The 20,124-nt window shown below is 47.5% G+C and overlaps 1 protein-coding gene and 1 pseudogene across 1 annotated transcript; one reads left to right on the plus strand and one right to left on the minus strand.

Moving 5' to 3' along the window:
- Positions 1-310: 310 nt before the first annotated feature.
- LOC124029526 (thymidine kinase, cytosolic-like) lies at positions 311-1,897 on the minus strand. The gene is made up of 4 exons (XM_046341207.1): positions 1,705-1,897; positions 1,505-1,536; positions 1,007-1,120; positions 311-437 (listed from the first exon to the last, which is right to left on the minus strand). Exons 1-4 carry the CDS (start codon positions 1,768-1,770, stop codon positions 326-328), a joined length of 324 nt encoding a protein of 107 aa, XP_046197163.1. The 5' UTR covers positions 1,771-1,897; the 3' UTR covers positions 311-325.
- Positions 1,898-2,307: 410 nt separating this feature from the next.
- Positions 2,308-20,011, plus strand: LOC124029524 (annotated as a pseudogene).
- The last annotated feature ends 113 nt before the right edge of the window (positions 20,012-20,124 follow it).

A 20,124-nucleotide genomic window follows, 5' to 3' on the forward strand; every position in this document is an offset into this window, starting at 1 on the left:
CAGAGACATTTCACAGTTCTGTTGTAGCCCTGAACTAGATCACCCGATTCAACTAGTCGAGGGCCTGATGATTAGTTGACCAGTTGAATCAGGTGTGCTCGCTCTGGAATAGCTTAAATACGTGGAACGTCTGGGGAGACGTTTGAAAAAGGTGGGCGAGGTCATAACAGTAAGGAATATGGTGCTGATGATGCCATGTGCTTAACAGATGAATTTAACAGATGCATATCAATGGCAGCTTATTTAGCTGTAGAGACAATACAGGTAATGATCTAGTGAGGAACAAAGAGGATCACTCTGTTGGACACAGTGAGAGGCTAACAGACTAATGTACTATACTTACAAACTGTCCTTCGTCGATTCCGATGACGCAGGCCTGCAGAGCTAGAGAACGCACGTCGCTCAGGCAGTTGGCTGGTACAGCTTCCATTGTTTTTCTGGTGTTTGTGTATAAATAAATAAATATACACACACATTCATGCATATACAGAGACCATCCTACTAAATACATTAGTGATGCTGCAATTCAGTACATTTTGCCATGGGGCAGAGAGGAAAATTAACTGTTTTACAGTTAACTTCATGCAATTCTGCACATTTTGCAACAGGGTGGAGAGAAATGTTGAACGTTTTTAATATATCCGTGTGAGACTGACAAAAAAAACAATCAGCCCCAGGCTGGTAATTCGAACATGATAACACGTTTAAATAGCTGGCCGCTAAACTAATTTAGCAATCTAATAAATGTTAGCTGACATGGGCTATTTGATTGTCTGTCAGTGAGTGACACAACAAGAGAAACAGCCGAAGCACCGCCACATGTCACCTTGTGTATTCTACTGTTCAACCTCGCAAAGGCAGAAGGGAAACAACTGTTGTCCTGGGCGGCAACAATGAGAATCAGGTGAAACGGGGTATTGATTAATTCATGGGGGTGAGGTTAAATGTAATGTTATCTGTACAAATCAGGAGATCATGTATTTGACATAAACCAGAGTGCTCTTACTTGTCGTGCGTGGCCATGCCCTTCTCAGAGTAGCGCGTATCTTTGGCATATTTGACCACCAAACAGTTGTACTGAGCGACCTGGAAACGACGCACTCGCCTTATCAACTCAGTGCTGTTAATAAGAAAATACATTTCAGTCAGTTATAGAAAAAATGTATCACAAACTTGTAATACAGCCACGAAGCGCTCTCTAAAACACTGACATGGAGTAGACGGTTACAGTTTATAGGATAAGTGCGAAGATCCTATTAAATTACTTATATGTTCTAATTTGTAATACTATGTAAAATACACTACAGTAGCTTGTTGCGAGCGGTGCTTGAGATGCTGATTACAGAACACCGTGTACTAATGCACTGTTACATTTGGCGGGCTGCAATTCTAACGAGTTGTTATTGTTGTGCAATCAGGTTACGGTGGTTCACTTGCTGTCGGTACATCTTAGCTCTTCGTTAACAAATAAACAGTTGTTTATGTAGAATTAGCGAACGGAAACCTTTTGCCGGAGAACATTGGCCCAAAGATGACCTGCAAACAAATGAGAGACAATGAGTTTGATGTGTAAGATCAACATAGAAATATGAACGTACAGTCATTGCATTTCATATTTGTTTTGTTATATGATTATAAAAAGGTTTAGGTTAACGTTGGAAAAATGCAAGCAAGCATTTGTCTCAAAAAAAAATTTGAACGTACCTGGATCTGTCCTATTGCTTTCCGTGGGGAATTTGGCAGGATTCTTGGAACATTCAAACACTCCATTACGTTAACCTTCTGTTAAACAATATTTGTAATTATTATGAAAAATCACTCTGCACTCTTTCGAGAGGCTGAAAAGATTACGAATGTCCCGCCGCGGAGGTTTCTGTAAACGCTTGATCAGGGTCACTGAACGAACCAATCAGCTCACAGAATAATCACGTGACAAATGCGCCAGTAGGTCAAATGTTCGTTCTTCTGGCGGGAGACTTTGTTAATTATACTCATTATGAAGTTGTACTTTCACATAACTCATTTGTCATTGTACTGAGCTCCACAGTATTTAACATGTATCTAGACAATTCATTGTAATACTCTGAAGGCACTACTGTTCTAATGCACTGTTACATTTGGCGGGCTGCAATTCTAACGAAGCTGTTTGAACGTTAAATGACGAGCCAGAGGCATTGATGCGAGTAACCAGTCTTGTTCAGTACATCACAACGCATCCGGGTATCTCAAGCAGCCCGGTAAAACACAAGAGTTGCAGTAATGAACATCTTACACCCATAACAGAAGCTGTTATTGTTGTGCCATCAAGTTACGGTGGTTCACTGACTGTGTGGTACAAAATCTTAGCTCTTGTCGTTAACAAATAAACAGCTGTTTGTAGAATTAGCCAACTGAAACATTTTGCCGGAGACCATTGGGACACCGCGCAGACACTCGTCCCGCAGACCCGTTGACCCACTGGACTCGATGGTCGTTTTTTTCCCCTTCTTATCTTTTGTCCAATTCCAAAGGTTCTCTGTGTTGTGCCTCTCGGAGTCTATCTGCTGGTGTTACATTCAAGAGCAACAATGTCACGTTGGAAGGAAATGAATAAGGATGTAAGTGATGTTAATATGATGTACGTTTTGTGTCTGTTCATACAATGTCACGTTGGGAGGATATGAATAAGGATGTAAGTGATGTTAAGATGATTTTGTGTCTGTTTACACAGTAGACATTGCACTGTAAATATGTAACCGGTGCAGCTGTAGCTCTGCTTTGTGTGTGATTGATTGCGACTAAAGACGTGGACCTCGGATATCAGGTTGTTTTAACGCATTACAGTTCTCTCCTGCATCCAAAAGAAAATACACATTTGTAGAGCACAAATATGTGCGTCTCTCGTAAGTACGCGCGCCCCTATTCCCCAGGAAGCAGGCATGCATAATAACAAAACAACATGCTATTAACATATGAACCTGGTGAGAAAAAAAAACTTTGGAAAAAAACTTTTAAAAAATGTAACCTTTATATAACAAAGTATTTTAACAACTGTTAGAAATATATAATAATGTCTGCAAGTAGCCTAGTTCCTCTTTTTCATAACCTACTCTTCATTTCTAAACTTTGCCTATCCGTTTGCCATTATTACTATAAAATAAAGCACCGTTTCTCATATCTAAATATCGATTATAAATGCTTTAGTTCACTGCTCCCATCATCTGTTGAAACAACAAAAGTATCAACAAAAATCTGTATGTTGACTTTTCTGCTATTAATCAAAAGTTCCGAATGACCACCGACTGGGGGCGCTGTTGGACTGCGCCCTCGCTGTCTGCCTGGTCTTTATGAGCTTATGTTCCCACTCCAACCTGCTTGTACCGATGGCCGCCCCGATTCACAACACACTTGTGTGTGGTTGCTTTGACAGGAGCTAGAGAGGCAGTTTTCGCCCAGCCAATGGTCGCACAGAATGTCGGCAGACGACGTTATCAAATCCCACGTGACGGCGCTCAAAGAAGGTCTGTCGATGATTGATTAACTAGCCGATAATGTTGATTATTGACAAGAGTGTGGGTTCAGGAAAGAGCAATAGCCAACTGATTGCTATGGGGATCTTCTTTAGGCGAGCGGCGACATATGGGTGGTGCCCGCAGTCCGAATAATGAAATGAATGATTGGAAAGTAACCAACTGTATGTCGTTGGTTTGATTTCTGCCCCGTATGGCTAACAAGTATTTCTGTATCCCTAGGTTACACTACAGTTTAGTCAAAATACATTTTTGCAAAGTAAACAAAGGGGTGTGTCTGTATATTTCTCCGTGTGCGTGTTTAGGTACGGAGCGTGCCCGGGGCCTGGCCCAAACCCTCCTCAACGTTCCCTATGGAGAAGGAGAGGGGGAGAAACTAGACGTCTATGTTCCCACCACCACTTCTCTAGGTGTGTGTCTGTGATATATCTTCACTTCTCTAGGTGTGTGTGTCTGTGATATATCTTCACTTCTCTAGGTGTGTGTCTGTGATATATCTTCACTTCTCTAGGTGTGTGTCTGTGATATATCTTCACTTCTCTAGGTGTGTGTCTGTGATATATCTTCACTTCTCTAGGTGTGTGTCTGTGATATATCTTCACTTCTCTAGGTGTGTGTGTCTGTGATATATCTTCACTTCTCTAGGTGTGTGTGTCTGTGATATATCTTCACTTCTCCAGGTGTGTGTCTGTGATATATCTTCACTTCTCTAGGTGTGTGTCTGTGATATATCTTCACTTCTCCAGGTGTGTGTCTGTGATATATCTTCACTTCTCTAGGTGTGTGTGTCTGTGATATATCTTCACTTCTCTAGGTGTGTGTGTCTGTGATATATCTTCACTTCTCTAGGTGTGTGTGTCTGTGATATATCTTCACTTCTCTAGGTGTGTGTGTCTGTGATATATCTTCACTTCTCTAGGTGTGTGTGTCTGTGATATATCTTCACTTCTCTAGGTGTGTGTGTCTGTGATATATCTTCACTTCTCTAGGTGTGTGTGTGTCTGTGATATATCTTCACTTCTCTAGGTGTGTGTGTCTGTGATAGATCTTCACTTCTCCAGGTGTGTGTCTGTGATATATCTTCACTTCTCCAGGTGTGTGTCTGTGATATATCTTCACTTCTCTAGGTGTGTGTGTCTGTGATATATCTTCACTTCTCCAGGTGTGTGTCTGTGATATATCTTCACTTCTCTAGGTGTGTGTGTCTGTGATATATCTTCACTTCTCTAGGTGTGTGTCTGTGATATATCTTCACTTCTCTAGGTGTGTGTCTGTGATATATCTTCACTTCTCTAGGTGTGTGTCTGATATATCTTCACTTATATTCAAATCAGCATGAGTTTTCCTCCACAATAGGGCTTTATTACAGACATAAATACTCCTCAGCCCCCCTCAGCCCCCCCCCCATCACCACAGACAGCCCTCGGGCATCACCACAGACAGCCCTCGGGCATCACCACAGACAGCCCTCGGGCATCACCACAGACAGCCCTCGGGCATCACCACAGACAGCCCTCGGGCATCTCCACAGACAGCCCTCGGGCATCTCCACAGACAGCCCTCGGGCATCTCCACAGACAGCCCTCAGGCATCTCCACAGACAGCTCTCAGGCATCTCCACAGATAGCCCTCAGGCATCTCCACAGACAGCTCTCAGGCATCTCCACAGATAGCCCTCAGGCATCTCCACAGACAACCCTCAGGCATCTCCACAGACAGCCCTCGGGCATCTCCACAGACAGCCCTCGGGCATCTCCACAGACAGCCCTCGGGCATCTCCACAGACAGCCCTCGGGCATCTCCACAGACAGCCCTCGGGCATCTCCACAGACAGCCTTCGGGCATCTCCACAGACAGCCCTCGGGCATCTCCACAGACAGCCCTCGGGCATCACAACAGACAGTCCTCGGGCATCTCCACAGACAGCCTTCGGGCATCTCCACAGACAGCCCTCAGGCATCTCCACAGACAGCCCTCAGGCATCACAACAGACAGCCCTCAGGCTTCTCCACAGACAGCCTCTCAGGCATCTCCACAGACAGCCCTCAGGCATCTCCACAGACAGCCCTCAGGCATCTCCACAGACAGCCCTCAGGCATCTCCACAGACAGCCCTCAGGCATCTCCACAGACAGCCCTCAGGCATCTCCACAGACAGCCCTCAGGCATCTCCACAGACAGCCCTCAGGCATCTCCACAGACAGCCCTCAGGCATCTCCACAGACAGCCCTCAGGCTTCTCCACAGACAGCCTCTCAGGCTTCTCCACAGACAGCCCTCAGGCATCTCCACAGACAGCCCTCAGGCATCTCCACAGACAGCCCTCAGGCATCTCCACAGACAGCCCTCAGGCATCTCCACAGACAGCCCTCAGGCATCTCCACAGACAGCCCTCAGGCATCTCCACAGACAGCCCCCAGGCATCTCCACAGACAGCCCTCAGGCATCTCCACAGACAGCCCTCAGGCATCTCCACAGACAACCCTCAGGCATCTCCACAGACAGCCCTCAGGCATCTCCACAGACAGCCCTCAGGCATCTCCACAGACAGCCCTCAGGCATCTCCACAGACAGCCCTCAGGCATCTCCACAGACAGCCCTCAGGCATCTCCACAGACAGCCCTCAGGCTTCTCCACAGACAGCCTCTCAGGCTTCTCCACAGACAGCCCTCAGGCATCTCCACAGACAGCCCTCAGGCATCTCCACAGACAGCCCTCAGGCATCTCCACAGACAGCCCTCAGGCATCTCCACAGACAGCCCTCAGGCATCTCCACAGACAGCCCTCAGGCATCTCCACAGACAGCCCCCAGGCATCTCCACAGACAGCCCTCAGGCATCTCCACAGACAGCCCTCAGGCATCTCCACAGACAACCCTCAGGGATCTCCACAGACAGCCCTCTGGCATCTCCACAGACAGCCCCCGGGCATCTCCACAGACAGCCCTCGGGCATCTCCACAGACAGCCCTCGGGCATCTCCACAGACAGCTCCCGGGCATCTCCACAGACAGCCCTCAGGCATCTCCACAGACAGCCCTCAGGCATCACAACAGACAGCCCTCAGGCATCACAACAGACAGCCCTCAGGCATCTCCACAGACAGCCCTCAGGCATCTCCACAGACAGCCCTCAGGCATCTCCACAGACAGCCCTCAGGCATCTCCACAGACAGCCCTCAGGCATCATCCCTCTGATCCCAGCTACTGAGACACACACCTTCATTCTTCATCTCGTGGTGAAATTAAATAAAAGAAGAGTTATTTTCTGTCACTGATTATTTAAGATATTACATCAAAATAGTATTAAAAGGAAGCATAAACCAAAACTCTCTCCAGATCTCCTGATCTAACAATAGTGTACTGCAGCTACAGTATGTTGTTGAGACCGAAGGGGGTATACTGTTGTGTAGTACTGTAGTAATGTAGTGTTGTACTGCAGCTACAGTATGTTGTTGAGACCGAAGGGGGTATACTGTTGTGTAGTACTGTAGTAATGTAGTGTTGTACTGCAGCTACAGTATGTTGTTGAGACCGAAGGGGGTATACTGTTGTGTAGTACTGTAGTAATGTAGTGTTGTACTGCAGCTACAGTATGTTGTTGAGACGAAGGGGGTATACTGTTGTGTAGTACTGTAGTAATGTAGTGTTGTACTGCAGCTACAGTATGTTGTTGAGACCGAAGGGGTATACTGTTGTGTAGTACTGTAGTAATGTAGTGTTGTACTGCAGCTACAGTATGTTGTTGAGACCGAAGGGGTATACTGTTGTTAAAAGTAGTAATGTAGTGTTGTACTGCAGCTACAGTATGTTGTTGAGACCAGGGGGTATACTGTTGTGTAGTACTGTAGTAATGTAGTGTTGTACTGCAGCTACAGTATGTTGTTGAGACCGAAGGGGGTATACTGTTGTGTAGTACTGTAGTAATGTAGTGTTGTACTGCAGCTACAGTATGTTGTTGAACCGAAGGGGTATACTGTTGTGTAGTACTGTAGTAATGTAGTGTTGTACTGCAGCTACAGTATGTTGTTGAGACCGAAGGGGGTATACTGTTGTGTAGTACTGTAGTAATGTAGTGTTGTACTGCAGCTACAGTATGTTGTTGAGACCGAAGGGGGTATACTGTTGTGTAGTACTGTAGTAATGTAGTGTTGTACTGCAGCTACAGTATGTTGTTGAGACCGAAGGGGGTATACTGTTGTGTAGTACTGTAGTAATGTAGTGTTGTACTGTGTTGCTGTACTGTAGTGGAGTAATGTAGTGTTGTACTGTAGTGGAGTAATGTAGTGTAGTAGTGTAGTACTGTAGTGTAGTAGTGTACTGTGGTGTAGTAGTGTACTGTGGTGTAATACTGTAGTTCAGTAGTGTATTTTTTTTATTTAACCAGGAAGGACTCATTGAGATTTAAAATCTATTTTTCCAGAGTGTCCTGGCCAAGACAGGCAGCACCAAGTCATGACAAACATTACAGACAAACAACATGAAACACTACAAGTCATCTAGTAAAACCCATAGGATTCACAAGAGTATAACAAAATCAAAAACCGCTAATTAAAAACATTGACAGGTCAGGGAATCAGTCTCAAGATCATTCATCAGTGATTTAAAAACACCAATCGGGACAAGTTCTTCCAGTTTAAAAGTATTTTGTAAGGCGTTCCAAGACGATGGTGCAGAGGACATAAAAACCCTCTTACCAAATTCAGTTGGGACATTTGGAACAGTTAGCAGGATAAAGTCCAGCGAACGAAGAGAGTACCCACCACATTTCTGAACAATAAAAATGCCCAAATATAAAGGTAGTAAACCCAAAATGGCTTTGTAAATAAAAGTATACCAGAGACTGAGCCTACGAGTGACAATAGAAGGCTAGCCAACCCTGGTATACAAAGTGCAGTAAGTGTTGTAAGTGTAGTGGAGTAATGTAGTGTTGTACTGTAGTGCAATAGTGTAGTACTGCGGTGTAGTAGTGTAGTACTGTAGTGTACTGTGGTGTAATACTGTAGTTCAGTAGTGTAGTGGAGTAATGTAGTGTTGTACTGTAGTGTAATAGTGTAGCTCAGTACTGTAGTTCAGTACTGTTGTGTAGTACTGTAGTGTACATTTACATTTACATTTAAGTCATTTAGCAGACGCTCTTATCCAGAGCGACTTACAAATTGGTGCATTCACCTTATGACATCCAGTGGAACAGTCACTTTACAATAGTGCATCTAAAACTTAAGGGGGGTGAGAGGGATTACTTATCCTATCCTAGGTATTCCTTAAAGAGGTGGGGTTTCAGGTGTCTCCGGAAGGTGGTGATTGACTCCGCTGTCCTGGCGTCGTGAGGAGTTTGTTCCACCATTGGGGGCCAGGGCAGCGAACAGTTTTGACTGGGCTGAGCGGGAGCTGTACTTCCTCAGTGGTAGGGAGGCGAGCAGGCCAGAGGTGGATGAACGCAGTGCCCTTGTTTGGGTGTAGGGCCTGATCAGAGCCTGGAGGTACTGAGGTGCCGTTCCCCTCACAGCTCCGTAGGCAAGCACCATGGTCTTGTAGCGGATGCGAGCTTCAACTGGAAGCCAGTGGAGAGAACGGAGGAGCGGGGTGACGTGAGAGAACTTGGGAAGGTTGAACACCAGACGGGCTGCGGCGTACTGGATGAGTTGAAGGGGTTTAATGGCACAGGCAGGGAGCCCAGCCAACAGCGAGTTGCAGTAATCCAGACGGGAGATGACAAGTGCCTGGATTAGGACCTGCGCCGCTTCCTGTGTGAGGCAGGGTCGTACTCTGCGGATGTTGTAGAGCATGAACCTACAGGAACGGGCCACCGCCTTGATGTTGGTTGAGAACGACAGGGTGTTGTCCAGGATCACGCCAAGGTTCTTGGCGCTCTGGGAGGAGGACACAATGGAGTTGTCAACCGTGATGGCGAGATCATGGAACGGGCAGTCCTTCCCGGGAGGAAGAGCAGCTCCGTCTTGCCGAGGTTCAGCTTGAGGTGGTGATCCGTCATCCACACTGATATGTCTGCCAGACATGCAGAGATGCGATTCGCCACCTGGTCATCAGAAGGGGGAAAGGAGAAGATTAATTGTGTGTCGTCTGCATAGCAATGATAAGAGAGACCATGTGAGGTTATGACAGAGCCAAGTGACTTGGTGTATAGCGAGAATAGGAGAGGGCCAAGAACAGAGCCCTGGGGGACACCAGTGGTGAGAGCGCGTGGTGAGGAGACAGATTCTCGCCACGCCACCTGGTAGGAGCGACCTGTCAGGTAGGACGCAATCAAGCGTGGGCCGCGCCGGAGATGCCCAACTCGGAGAGGGTGGAGAGGAGGATCTGATGGTTCACAGTATCGAAGGCAGCCGATAGATCTAGAAGGATGAGAGCAGAGGAGAGAGAGTTAGCTTTAGCAGTGCGGAGCGCCTCCGTGATACAGAGGAGAGCAGTCTCAGTTGAATGACTAGTCTTGAAACCTGACTGATTTGGATCAAGAAGGTCATTCAGAGAGAGATAGCGGGAGAGCTGGCCAAGGACGGCACGTTCAAGAGTTTTGGAGAGAAAAGAAAGAAGGGATACTGGTCTGTAATTGTTGACATCGGAGGGATCGAGTGTAGGTTTTTTCAGAAGGGGTGCAACTCTCGCTCTCTTGAAGACGGAAGGGACGTAGCCAGCGGTCAGGGATGAGTTGATGAGCGAGGTGAGGTAAGGGAGAAGGTCTCCGGAAATGGTCTGGAGAAGAGAGGAGGGGATAGGGTCAAGCGGGCAGGTTGTTGGGCGGCCGGCCGTCACAAGACGCGAGATTTCATCTGGAGAGAGAGGGAGAAAGAGGTCAGAGCACAGGGTAGGGCAGTGTGAGCAGAACCAGCGGTGTCGTTTGACTTAGCAAACGAGGATCGGATGTCGTCGACCTTCTTTTCAAAATGGTTGACGAAGTCATCTGCAGAGAGGAGGGGGGGGAGGGGAGGAGGATTCAGGAGGGAGGAGAAGGTGGCAAAGAGCTTCCTAGGGTTAGAGGCAGATGCTTGGAATTTAGCGTGGTAGAAAGTGGCTTTAGCAGCAGAGACAGAGGAGGAAAATGTAGAGAGGAGGGAGTGAAAGGATGCCAGGTCCGCAGGGAGGCGAGTTTTCCTCCATTTCCGCTCGGCTGCCCGGAGCCCTGTTCTGTGAGCTCGCAATGAGTCATCGAGCCACGGAGCGGGAGGGGAGGACCGAGCCTGGAGGATAGGGGACATAGAGAGTCAAGGGATGCAGAGAGGGAGGAGAGGAGGGGTTGAGGAGGCAGAATCAGGAGATAGGTGGGAGAAGGTTTGAGCGGAGGGAAGAGATGATAGGATGGAAGAGGAGAGAGTAGCGGGGGAGAGAGAGCGAAGGTTGGGACGGCGCGATACCATCCGAGTAGGGGCAGTGTGGGAGGTGTTGGATGAGAGCGAGAGGGAAAAGGATACAAGGTAGTGGTCGGAGACTTGGAGGGAGTTGCAATGAGGTTAGTGGAAGAACAGCATCTAGTAAAGATGAGGTCGAGCGTATTGCCTGCCTTGTGAGTAGGGGGGGAAGGTGAGAGGGTGAGGTCAAAAGAGGAGAGGAGTGGAAAGGAGGCAGAGAGGAAAGAGTCAAAGGTAGACGTGGGGAGGTTAAAGTCGCCCAGAACTGTGAGAGGTGAGCCGTCCTCAGAAAAGGAGCTTATCAAGGCATCAAGCTCATTGATGAACTCTCCGAGGGAACCTGGAGGGCGATAAGTGTACATTACTACTGTTGTGTAGTACTGTAGTGTACATTACTACTGTTGTGTAGTACTGTAGTGTACATTACTACTGTTGTGTAGTACTGTAGTGTACATTACTACTGTTGTGTAGTACTGTAGTGTACATTACTACTGTTGTGTAGTACTGTAGTGTACATTACTACTGTTGTGTAGTACTGTAGTGTACATTACTACTGTTGTGTAGTACTGTAGTGTACTACTGTTGTAGTGTACTACTGTTGTGTAGTACTGTAGTGTACATTACTACTGTTGTGTAGTACTGTAGTGCAGTAAGGCAGCAGCACATTACTGACAGCTGTGACACATGTCTAATGCCTTAAAGGGGATGCGGTAGCCCTTATCAAGGGAATGCGGTAGCCCTTATCAGGGGGATGTGGTAGCCCTTAAAGGGGATGCGGTAGCCCTTAAAGGGAATGCGGTAGCCCTTAAAGGGAATGCGGTAGCCCTTATCAAGGGAATGCGGTAGCCCTTATCAAGGGGATGCGGTAGCCCTTAAAGGGGATGCGGTAGCCCTTAAAGGGGATGCGGTAGCCCTTATCAAGGGGAAACCAAGCTTTCACAACACGTTACATGACACACAGGCATGGGGGCAACATGGAACCGGAGAAACAAGGCATTTCCACAGTAGAAACTGCACACAGACACAGATCCACACAGACACAGATCCACACAGACACAGATACACACAGACACAGACGTAGATCCACACAGATGTAGATCCACACAGACACAGGTCCACACAGACACAGATTCACACAGACACAGATCCACACAGACACAGATCCACACAGACACAGATCCACACAGAAACAGACGCAGATCCACACAGACGCAGATCCACACAGACGCAGATACACACAGACACAGGTCCACACAGACACAGGTCCACACAGGCACAGGTCCACACAGGCACAGGTCCACACAGACACAGGTCCACACAGACACAGACCCACACAGACACAGACCCACACAGACACAGACCCACACAGACACAGACCCACACAGACACAGGTCCACACAGACACAGATTCACACAGACACAGATCCACACAGACACAGATCCACACAGACACAGATCCACACAGAAACAGACGCAGATCCACACAGACGCAGATCCACATAGACGCAGATACACACAGACACAGGTCCACACAGACACAGGTCCACACAGACACAGGTCCACACAGACACAGGTCCACACAGACACAGGTCCACACAGACACAGACCCACACAGACACAGACCCACACAGACACAGACCCACACAGACACAGGTCCACACAGACACAGGTCCACACAGACACAGGTCCACACAGACACAGATCCACACAGAAACAGACGCAGGTCCACACAGACACAGGTCCACACAGACACAGATCCACACAGACACAGGCAGTGCCCTGGGTTAGACAGCTCATATGCATCTGTCCATGGATCTTCTAAGTGGGTGTTTGCGGGGGAGGGGGTGAAGGTGTGTGGAAGGACGGAAAAAATGGCACAAATCGTCATTCAAGTAAATTCTATTTTTTTGTAAATTTTCGAGTGGAAATGGTTAAAAGTAATTATTGTGTTGTATGGGGCTGTTTAACTTTGTTTTTTGTTTGAAATATATTTTAAAGTAAAGAAATCTGAGTGTCCACATCATTCTGTTACTGTGGAATTGCCCATAACCATGTTTTCTTTCTTCTTATAGATGTCCCACTGGTAATCTACCTCCATGGAGGCTACTGGCAGTTCCTTAGGTATCTATCTGTCTATCTATCTATCTATCTATCTGTCTATCTGTCTATCTGTCTATCTGTCTGTCTGTCTGTCTGTCTGTCTGTCTGTCTGTCTGTCTGTCTGTCTGTCTGTCTGTCTGTCTGTCTGTCTGTCTGTCTGTCTGTCTGTCTGTCTGTCGAGAACAGCAGGTAGAGGCCATCAGGTAGGTAGAGAACAGCAGGTAGAGGCCATCAGGTAGGTAGAGAACAGCAGATAGAGAACAGCAGGTAGAGAACAGCAGGTAGAGAACAGCAGGTAGAGAACAGCATCTAGAGAACAGCATCTAGAGAACAGCATCTAGAGAACAGCAGGTAGAGAACAGCAGGTAGAGAACAGCAGGTAGAGAACAGCAGGTAGAGAACAGCAGGTAGAGAACAGCAGGTAGAGAACAGCAGGTAGAGAACAGCAGGTAGAGAACAGCAGGTAGAGAACAGCAGGTAGAGACCAGCAGGTAGGTAGAGACCAGCAGGTAGGTAGAGACCAGCAGGTAGGTAGAGACCAGCAGGTAGGTAGAGACCAGCAGGTAGGTAGAGACCAGCAGGTAGAGACCAGCAGGTAGAGAACAGCAGGTAGAGAACAGCAGGTAGAGAACAGCAGGTAGAGAACAGCAGGTAGAGAGCAGCAGCATCTAGAGAACAGCAGCATCTAGAGAACAGCAGGTAGAGAACAGCAGGTAGAGAACAGCAGGTAGAGAACAGCAGGTAGAGAACAGCAGGTAGAGAACAGCAGGTAGGTAGAGACCAGCAGGTAGAGACCAGCAGGTAGAGACCAGCAGGTAGGTAGAGACCAGCAGGTAGGTAGAGACCAGCAGGTAGGTAGAGAACAGCAGGTAGAGAACAGCAGGTAGAGAACAGCAGGTAGAGAACAGCAGGTAGAGAACAGCAGGTAGGTAGAGAACAGCATCTAGAGAACAGCAGGTAGAGAACAGCAGGTAGAGAACAGCAGGTAGAGAACAGCAGGTAGAGAACAGCAGGTAGAGAACAGCAGGTAGAGAACAGCAGGTAGGTAGAGACCAGCAGGTAGGTAGAGACCAGCAGGTAGGTAGAGACCAGCAGGTAGGTAGAGAACAGCAGGTAGGTAGAACAGCATCTAGAGAACAGCAGGTAGAGAACAGCAGGTAGAGAACAGCAGGTAGAGAACAGCAGGTAGAGAACAGCAGGTAGAGAACAGCAGGTAGAGAACAGCAGGTAGAGAACAGCAGGTAGAGAACAGCAGGTAGAGAACAGCATCTAGAGAACAGCATCTAGAGAACAGCATCTAGAGAACAGCAGGTAGAGAACAGCAGGTAGAGAACAGTAGGTAGAGACCAGCAGGTAGGTAGAGACCAGCAGGTAGGTAGAGACCAGCAGGTAGGTAGAGAACAGCATCTAGAGAACAGCATCTAGAGAACAGCAGGTAGAGAACAGCAGGTAGAGAACAGCAGGTAGAGAACAGCAGGTAGAGAACAGCATCTAGAGAACAGCAGGTAGAGAACAGCAGGTAGAGACCAGCAGGTAGGTAGAGACCAGCAGGTAGGTAGAGACCAGCAGGTAGAGAGACCAGCATCTAGAGAACAGCATCTAGAGAACAGCATCTAGAGAACAGCAGGTAGAGAACAGCAGGTAGAGAACAGCAGGTAGAGAACAGCAGGTAGAGAACAGCAGGTAGGTAGAAAACAGCAGGTAGAGAACAGCAGGTAGGTAGAAAACAGCAGGTAGAGAACAGCAGGTAGGTAGAAAACAGCATCTAGAGAACAGCAGGTAGAGAACAGCAGGTAGAGAACAGCAGGTAGGTAGAGAACATCAGGTAGAGAACAGCAGGTAGGTAGAGAACAGCAGGTAGAGAACAGTAGGTAGAGAACAGCAGGTAGGTAGAGAACATCAGGTAGAGAACAGCAGGTAGGTAGAGAACAGCAGGTAGAGAACAGTAGGTAGAGAACAGCAGGTAGAGAACAGCAGGTAGAAAACAGCATCTAGAGAACAGCAGGTAGAGAACAGCAGGTAGAGAACAGCAGGTAGGTAGAGAACAGCATCTAGAGAACAGCATCTAGAGAACAGCAGGTAGAGAACAGCAGGTAGAGAACAGCAGGTAGAGAACAGCAGGTAGAGAACAGCAGGTAGAGAACAGCAGGTAGAGAACAGCAGGTAGGTAGAAAACAGCAGGTAGGTAGAAAACAGCAGGTAGAGAACAGCAGGTAGGTAGAAAACAGCATCTAGAGAACAGCAGGTAGAGAACAGCAGGTAGAGAACAGCAGGTAGGTAGAGAACATCAGGTAGAGAACAGCAGGTAGGTAGAGAACAGCAGGTAGAGAACAGTAGGTAGAGAACAGTAGGTAGAGAACAGCAGGTAGAAAACAGCATCTAGAGAACAGCAGGTAGAGAACAGCAGGTAGAGAACAGCAGGTAGGTAGAGAACAGCAGGTAGGTAGAGAACAGCAGGTAGAGAACAGCAGGTAGAGAACAGCAGGTAGAGAACAGCAGGTAGAGAACAGCAGGTAGGTAGAGAACAGCAGGTAGGTAGAGAACAGCAGGTAGGTAAAGAACAGCAGGTAGGTAGAGAACAGCAGGTAGGTAGAGAACAGCAGGTAGAGAACAGCATCTAGAGAACAGCAGGTAGAGAACAGCATCTAGAGAACAGCAGGTAGGTAAAGAACAGCAGGTAGGTAGAGAACAGCAGGTAGAGAACAGCAGATAGAGCACTGCAGGTAGAGAACAGCATCTAGAGAACAGCATCTAGAGAACAGCATCTAGAGAACAGCATCTAGAGAACAGCATCTAGAGAACAGCAGGTAGGTAAAGAACAGCAGGTAGGTAGAGAACAGCAGGTAGAGAACAGCAGGTAGGTAGAGAACAGCAGGTAGGTAGAGAACAGCAGGTAGAGAACAGCAGGTAGAGAACAGCAGGTAGGTAGAGAACAGCAGGTAGGTAGAGAACAGCATCTAGAGAACAGCATCTAGAGAACAGCATCTAGAGAACAGCAGGTAGAGAACAGCAGGTAGGTAGAGAACAGGGTAGGTAGAGAACAGCAGGTAGGTAGAGAACAGCAGGTAGGTAGAGAACAGCAGGTAGGTAGAGAACAGCAGGTAGGTAGAGAACAGCAGGTAGAAAACAGCAGGTAGAAAACAGCAGGTAGAGAACAGCAGGTAGAGAACAGCAGGTAGGTAGAGAACAGCAGGTAGAGAACAGCAGGTAGAGAACAGCAGGTAGGTAGAGAACAGCAGGTAGGTAGAGAACAGCAGGTAGGTAGAGAACAGCAGGTAGGTAGAGAACAGCAGGTAGGTAAAGAACAGCAGGTAGAGAACAGCATCTAGAGAACAGCAGGTAGAGAACAGCAGGTAGGTAAAGAACAGCAGGTAGGTAGAGAACAGCAGGTAGAGAACAGCAGATAGAGCACTGCAGGTAGAGAACAGCATCTAGAGAACAGCATCTAGAGAACAGCATCTAGAGAACAGCAGGTAGAGAACAGCATCTAGAGAACAGCAGGTAGGTAAAGAACAGCAGGTAGGTAGAGAACAGCAGGTAGAGAACAGCAGGTAGGTAGAGAACAGCAGGTAGAGAACAGCAAGTAGGTAGAGAACAGCAGGTAGAGAACAGCAGGTAGAGAACAGCATCTAGAGAACAGCATCTAGAGAACAGCAGGTAGAGAACAGCATCTAGAGAACAGCAGGTAGGTAGAGAACAGCAGGTAGGTAGAGAACAGCAGGTAGGTAGAGAACAGCAGGTAGGTAGAGAACAGCAGGTAGGTAGAGAACAGCAGGTAGAGAACAGCAGGTAGGTAGAGAACAGCAGGTAGGTAGAGAACAGCAGGTAGGTAGAGAACAGCAGGTAGGTAGAGAACAGCATCTAGAGAACAGCAGGTAGAGAACAGCAGGTAGAGAACAGCATCTAGAGAACAGCAGGTAGAGAACAGCATCTAGAGAACAGCATCTAGAGAACAGCAGGTAGGTAAAGAACAGCAGGTAGGTAAAGAACAGCAGGTAGGTAGAGAACAGCAGGTAGAGAACAGCAGGTAGAGAACAGCAGATAGAGAACAGCAGATAGAGAACAGCATCTAGAGAACAGCATCTAGAGAACAGCATCTAGAGAACAGCAGGTAGAGAACAGCATCTAGAGAACAGCAGGTAGGTAAAGAACAGCAGGTAGGTAGAGAACAGCAGGTAGAGAACAGCAGGTAGAGCACTGCAGGTAGAGAACAGCAGGTAGAGCACTGCAGGTAGAGAACAGCAGGTAGAGCACTGCAGGTAGAGAACAGCAGGTAGAGAACAGCAGGTAGAGAACAGCAGGTAGAGAACAGCAGGTAGGTAAAGAACAGCAGGTAGGTAGAGAACAGCAGGTAGGTAGAGAACAGCAGGTAGGTAGAGAACAGCAGGTAGGTAGAGAACAGCAGGTAGGTAGAGAACAGCAGGTAGGTAGAGAACAGCAGGTAGAGAACAGCAGGTAGAGAACAGCAGGTAGAGAACAGCAGGTAGGTAGAGAACAGCAGGTAGGTAGAGAACAGCAGGTAGGTAGAGAACAGCAGGTAGGTAGAGACCAGCAGGTAGGTAGAGACCAGCAGGTAGGTAGAGACCAGCAGGTAGGTAGAGACCAGCAGGTAGGTAGAGAACAGCAGGTAGGTAGAGAACAGCAGGTAGGTAGAGAACAGCATCTAGAGAACAGCAGGTAGAGAACAGCAGGTAGAGAACAGCAGGTAGAGAACAGCAGGTAGAGAACAGCATCTAGAGAACAGCATCTAGAGAACAGCAGGTAGAGAACAGCAGGTAGAGAACAGCAGGTAGAGAACGGCATCTAGAGAACGGCATCTAGAGAACGGCAGGTAGAGAACAGCAGGTAGAGAACAGCAGGTAGAGAACAGCATCTAGAGAACAGCATCTAGAGAACAGCAGGTAGAGAACAGCATCTAGAGAACGGCAGGTAGAGAACAGCAGGTAGAGAACAGCAGGTAGAGAACAGCAGGTAGAGAACAGCAGGTAGAGAACAGCAGGTAGAGAACAGCAGGTAGAAAACAGCAGGTAGAAAACAGCAGGTTGAAAACAGCAGGTTGAAAACAGCAGGTAGAGAACAGCAGGTAGGTAGAGACCAGCAGGTAGAGAACAGCAGGTAGAGACCAGCAGGTAGAGACCAGCAGGTAGAGACCAGCAGGTAGAGAACAGCAGGTAGAGAACAGCAGGTAGAAAACAGCAGGTAGAAAACAGCAGGTAGAAAACAGCAGGTAGAAAACAGCAGGTAGAAAACAGCAGGTAGAAAACAGCAGGTAGAAAACAGCAGGTAGAAAACAGCAGGTAGAGAACAGTAGGTAGAGAACAGCAGGTAGAGAACAGCAGGTAGGTAGAGACCAGCAGGTAGAGAACAGCAGGTAGGTAGAGACCAGCAGGTAGAGACCAGCAGGTAGAGACCAGCAGGTAGAGAACAGCAGGTAGAGAACAGCAGGTAGAGAACAGCAGGTAGAGAACAGCAGGTAGAGAACAGCAGGTTGAGGACAGTAGGTAGAGAACAGCAGGTAGGAAACAGCAGGTAGGAAACAGCAGGTAGAGAACAGCAGGTAGAGAACAGCAGGTAGAGAACAGTAGGTAGAGAACAGCAGGTAGAGAACAGCAGGTAGAGAACAGCAGGTAGAGAACAGCAGGTAGAGAACAGCAGGTAGAGAACAGCAGGTAAAACATCTGAAAAAGATAATGCAGATCCATTTATATATAGAATGTTTGTTAAATGTGTTTTGTAACTTTACACATATTCAGGGATTTTGTGTGTGTGGAGAGGAGGATGCAGGAGAGAGGACGCAGGAGTTGAGCAAATCCATTTGAGAAAAGGCCTATATGTTTCTTCTTCCTAGTAAGGAGGAGTCCGGGTTTATGGCTGTCCCATTGGTCCAGAAGGGCGTTGTGGTGGTTGCCGTGGGTTACGACATCGCTCCCAAAGGTACCGTTGATGTGTCCCTGGTTTGTGATGTCATAGCAGCATAGGAGACATTATGAATGCGTCCCAAATGTCTCCCTGTTTATCTATAGCGCACTACTTCTGTAGACTGCAGCTGGGGTCTTCAGAGCACAGCAGCCTGTTGGGCTAAAATTGTGCCCTGGTCTAAAATTGGGCCCTGGTCTAAATTTGTGCCCTGGTCTAAAATTGTGCCCTGGTCTAAAATTGTGCCCTGGTCTAAAATTGGGCCCTGGTCTAAAATTGGGCCCTGGTCTAAAATTGGGCCCTGGTCTAAAATTTGTGCCCTGGTCTAAAATTGTGCCCTGGTCTAAAATTGGGCCCTGGTCTAAAATTGGGCCCTGGTCTAAATTTGTGCCCTCCATCTGTCCCTCGTTTGTTCCTATGTTTTCTTACTTTCCTCCTCGTCCCCCTGTTTCCCATCCAGGGAACATGGATTTGATGGTGTCTCAGGTGCGGAGGAGTGTGGTGTCCGTCATTCAACAGTATTCACACATTAGGTGCGCCCTCTTCATCAGTCTCAATCTCAGATCTGTGCTTACTAAAGGCAGTCTTAATGATATAGAAGCACATTTTTAATCAACTTCCATTGCCCTCCCAGAGTGGCTGAATATAATCTTTACTATCTGACTAAATGAGATAGTAACAAATATGTCATGATTTGATGATATGAATGTCTAGGCTAGGGGTTGGTTTCTGACTGGCAATCCTCTCTCTCTCTCTCTAGTGGTCTGTAACTAATATGTCATGATTTGATGATATGAATGTCTAGGCTAGGGGTTGGTTTCTGACTGGCAATCCTCTCTCTCTCTCTCTCTAGTGGTCTGTAACAAATATGTCATGATTTGATGATATGAATGTCTAGGCTAGGGGTTGGTTTCTGACTGGCAATCCTCTCTCTCTCTCTAGTGGTCTGTAACTAATATGTCATGATTTGATGATATGAATGTCTAGGCTAGGGGTTGGTTTCTGACTGGCAATCCTCTCTCTCTAGTGGTCTGTACCTGTGTGGCCACTCTGCGGGGGCCCACCTGGCTGCTATGATCCTCTCACAGACTGGTCTCAGTACAGTGTGACCCCTCAGATCAAAGGTGAGAGGTTAGAGGTCAGTAGATAGCGGGTTGTCAGCAGAGACGTGAGCTCAGTAATCTTTCTCCATAACCACAGAAAGACCTGCTTTTTATTTTGAATGATTGACAATCTT

This window comes from Oncorhynchus gorbuscha, unplaced genomic scaffold (genome assembly GCF_021184085.1).
Source record: "Oncorhynchus gorbuscha isolate QuinsamMale2020 ecotype Even-year unplaced genomic scaffold, OgorEven_v1.0 Un_scaffold_6698, whole genome shotgun sequence".
Classification (NCBI taxonomy): Eukaryota; Metazoa; Chordata; class Actinopteri; order Salmoniformes; family Salmonidae; genus Oncorhynchus; species Oncorhynchus gorbuscha.

Bases quoted from the DNA above. Each gene is read 5' to 3' on its own strand.
- LOC124029526 (XM_046341207.1), bottom strand. From the start codon at position 1,770: ATGGAGTGTTTGAATGTTCCAAGAATCCTGCCAAATTCCCCACGGAAA. The intron at 1,537-1,704 runs GTACGTTCAAAT...ATTTGTTTGCAG, and splicing joins AAGCAATAGGACAGATCCAG to GTCATCTTTGGGCCAATGTT. The intron at 1,121-1,504 runs GTTTCCGTTCGC...TCTTATTAACAG, and splicing joins CCAATGTTCTCCGGCAAAAG to CACTGAGTTGATAAGGCGAG.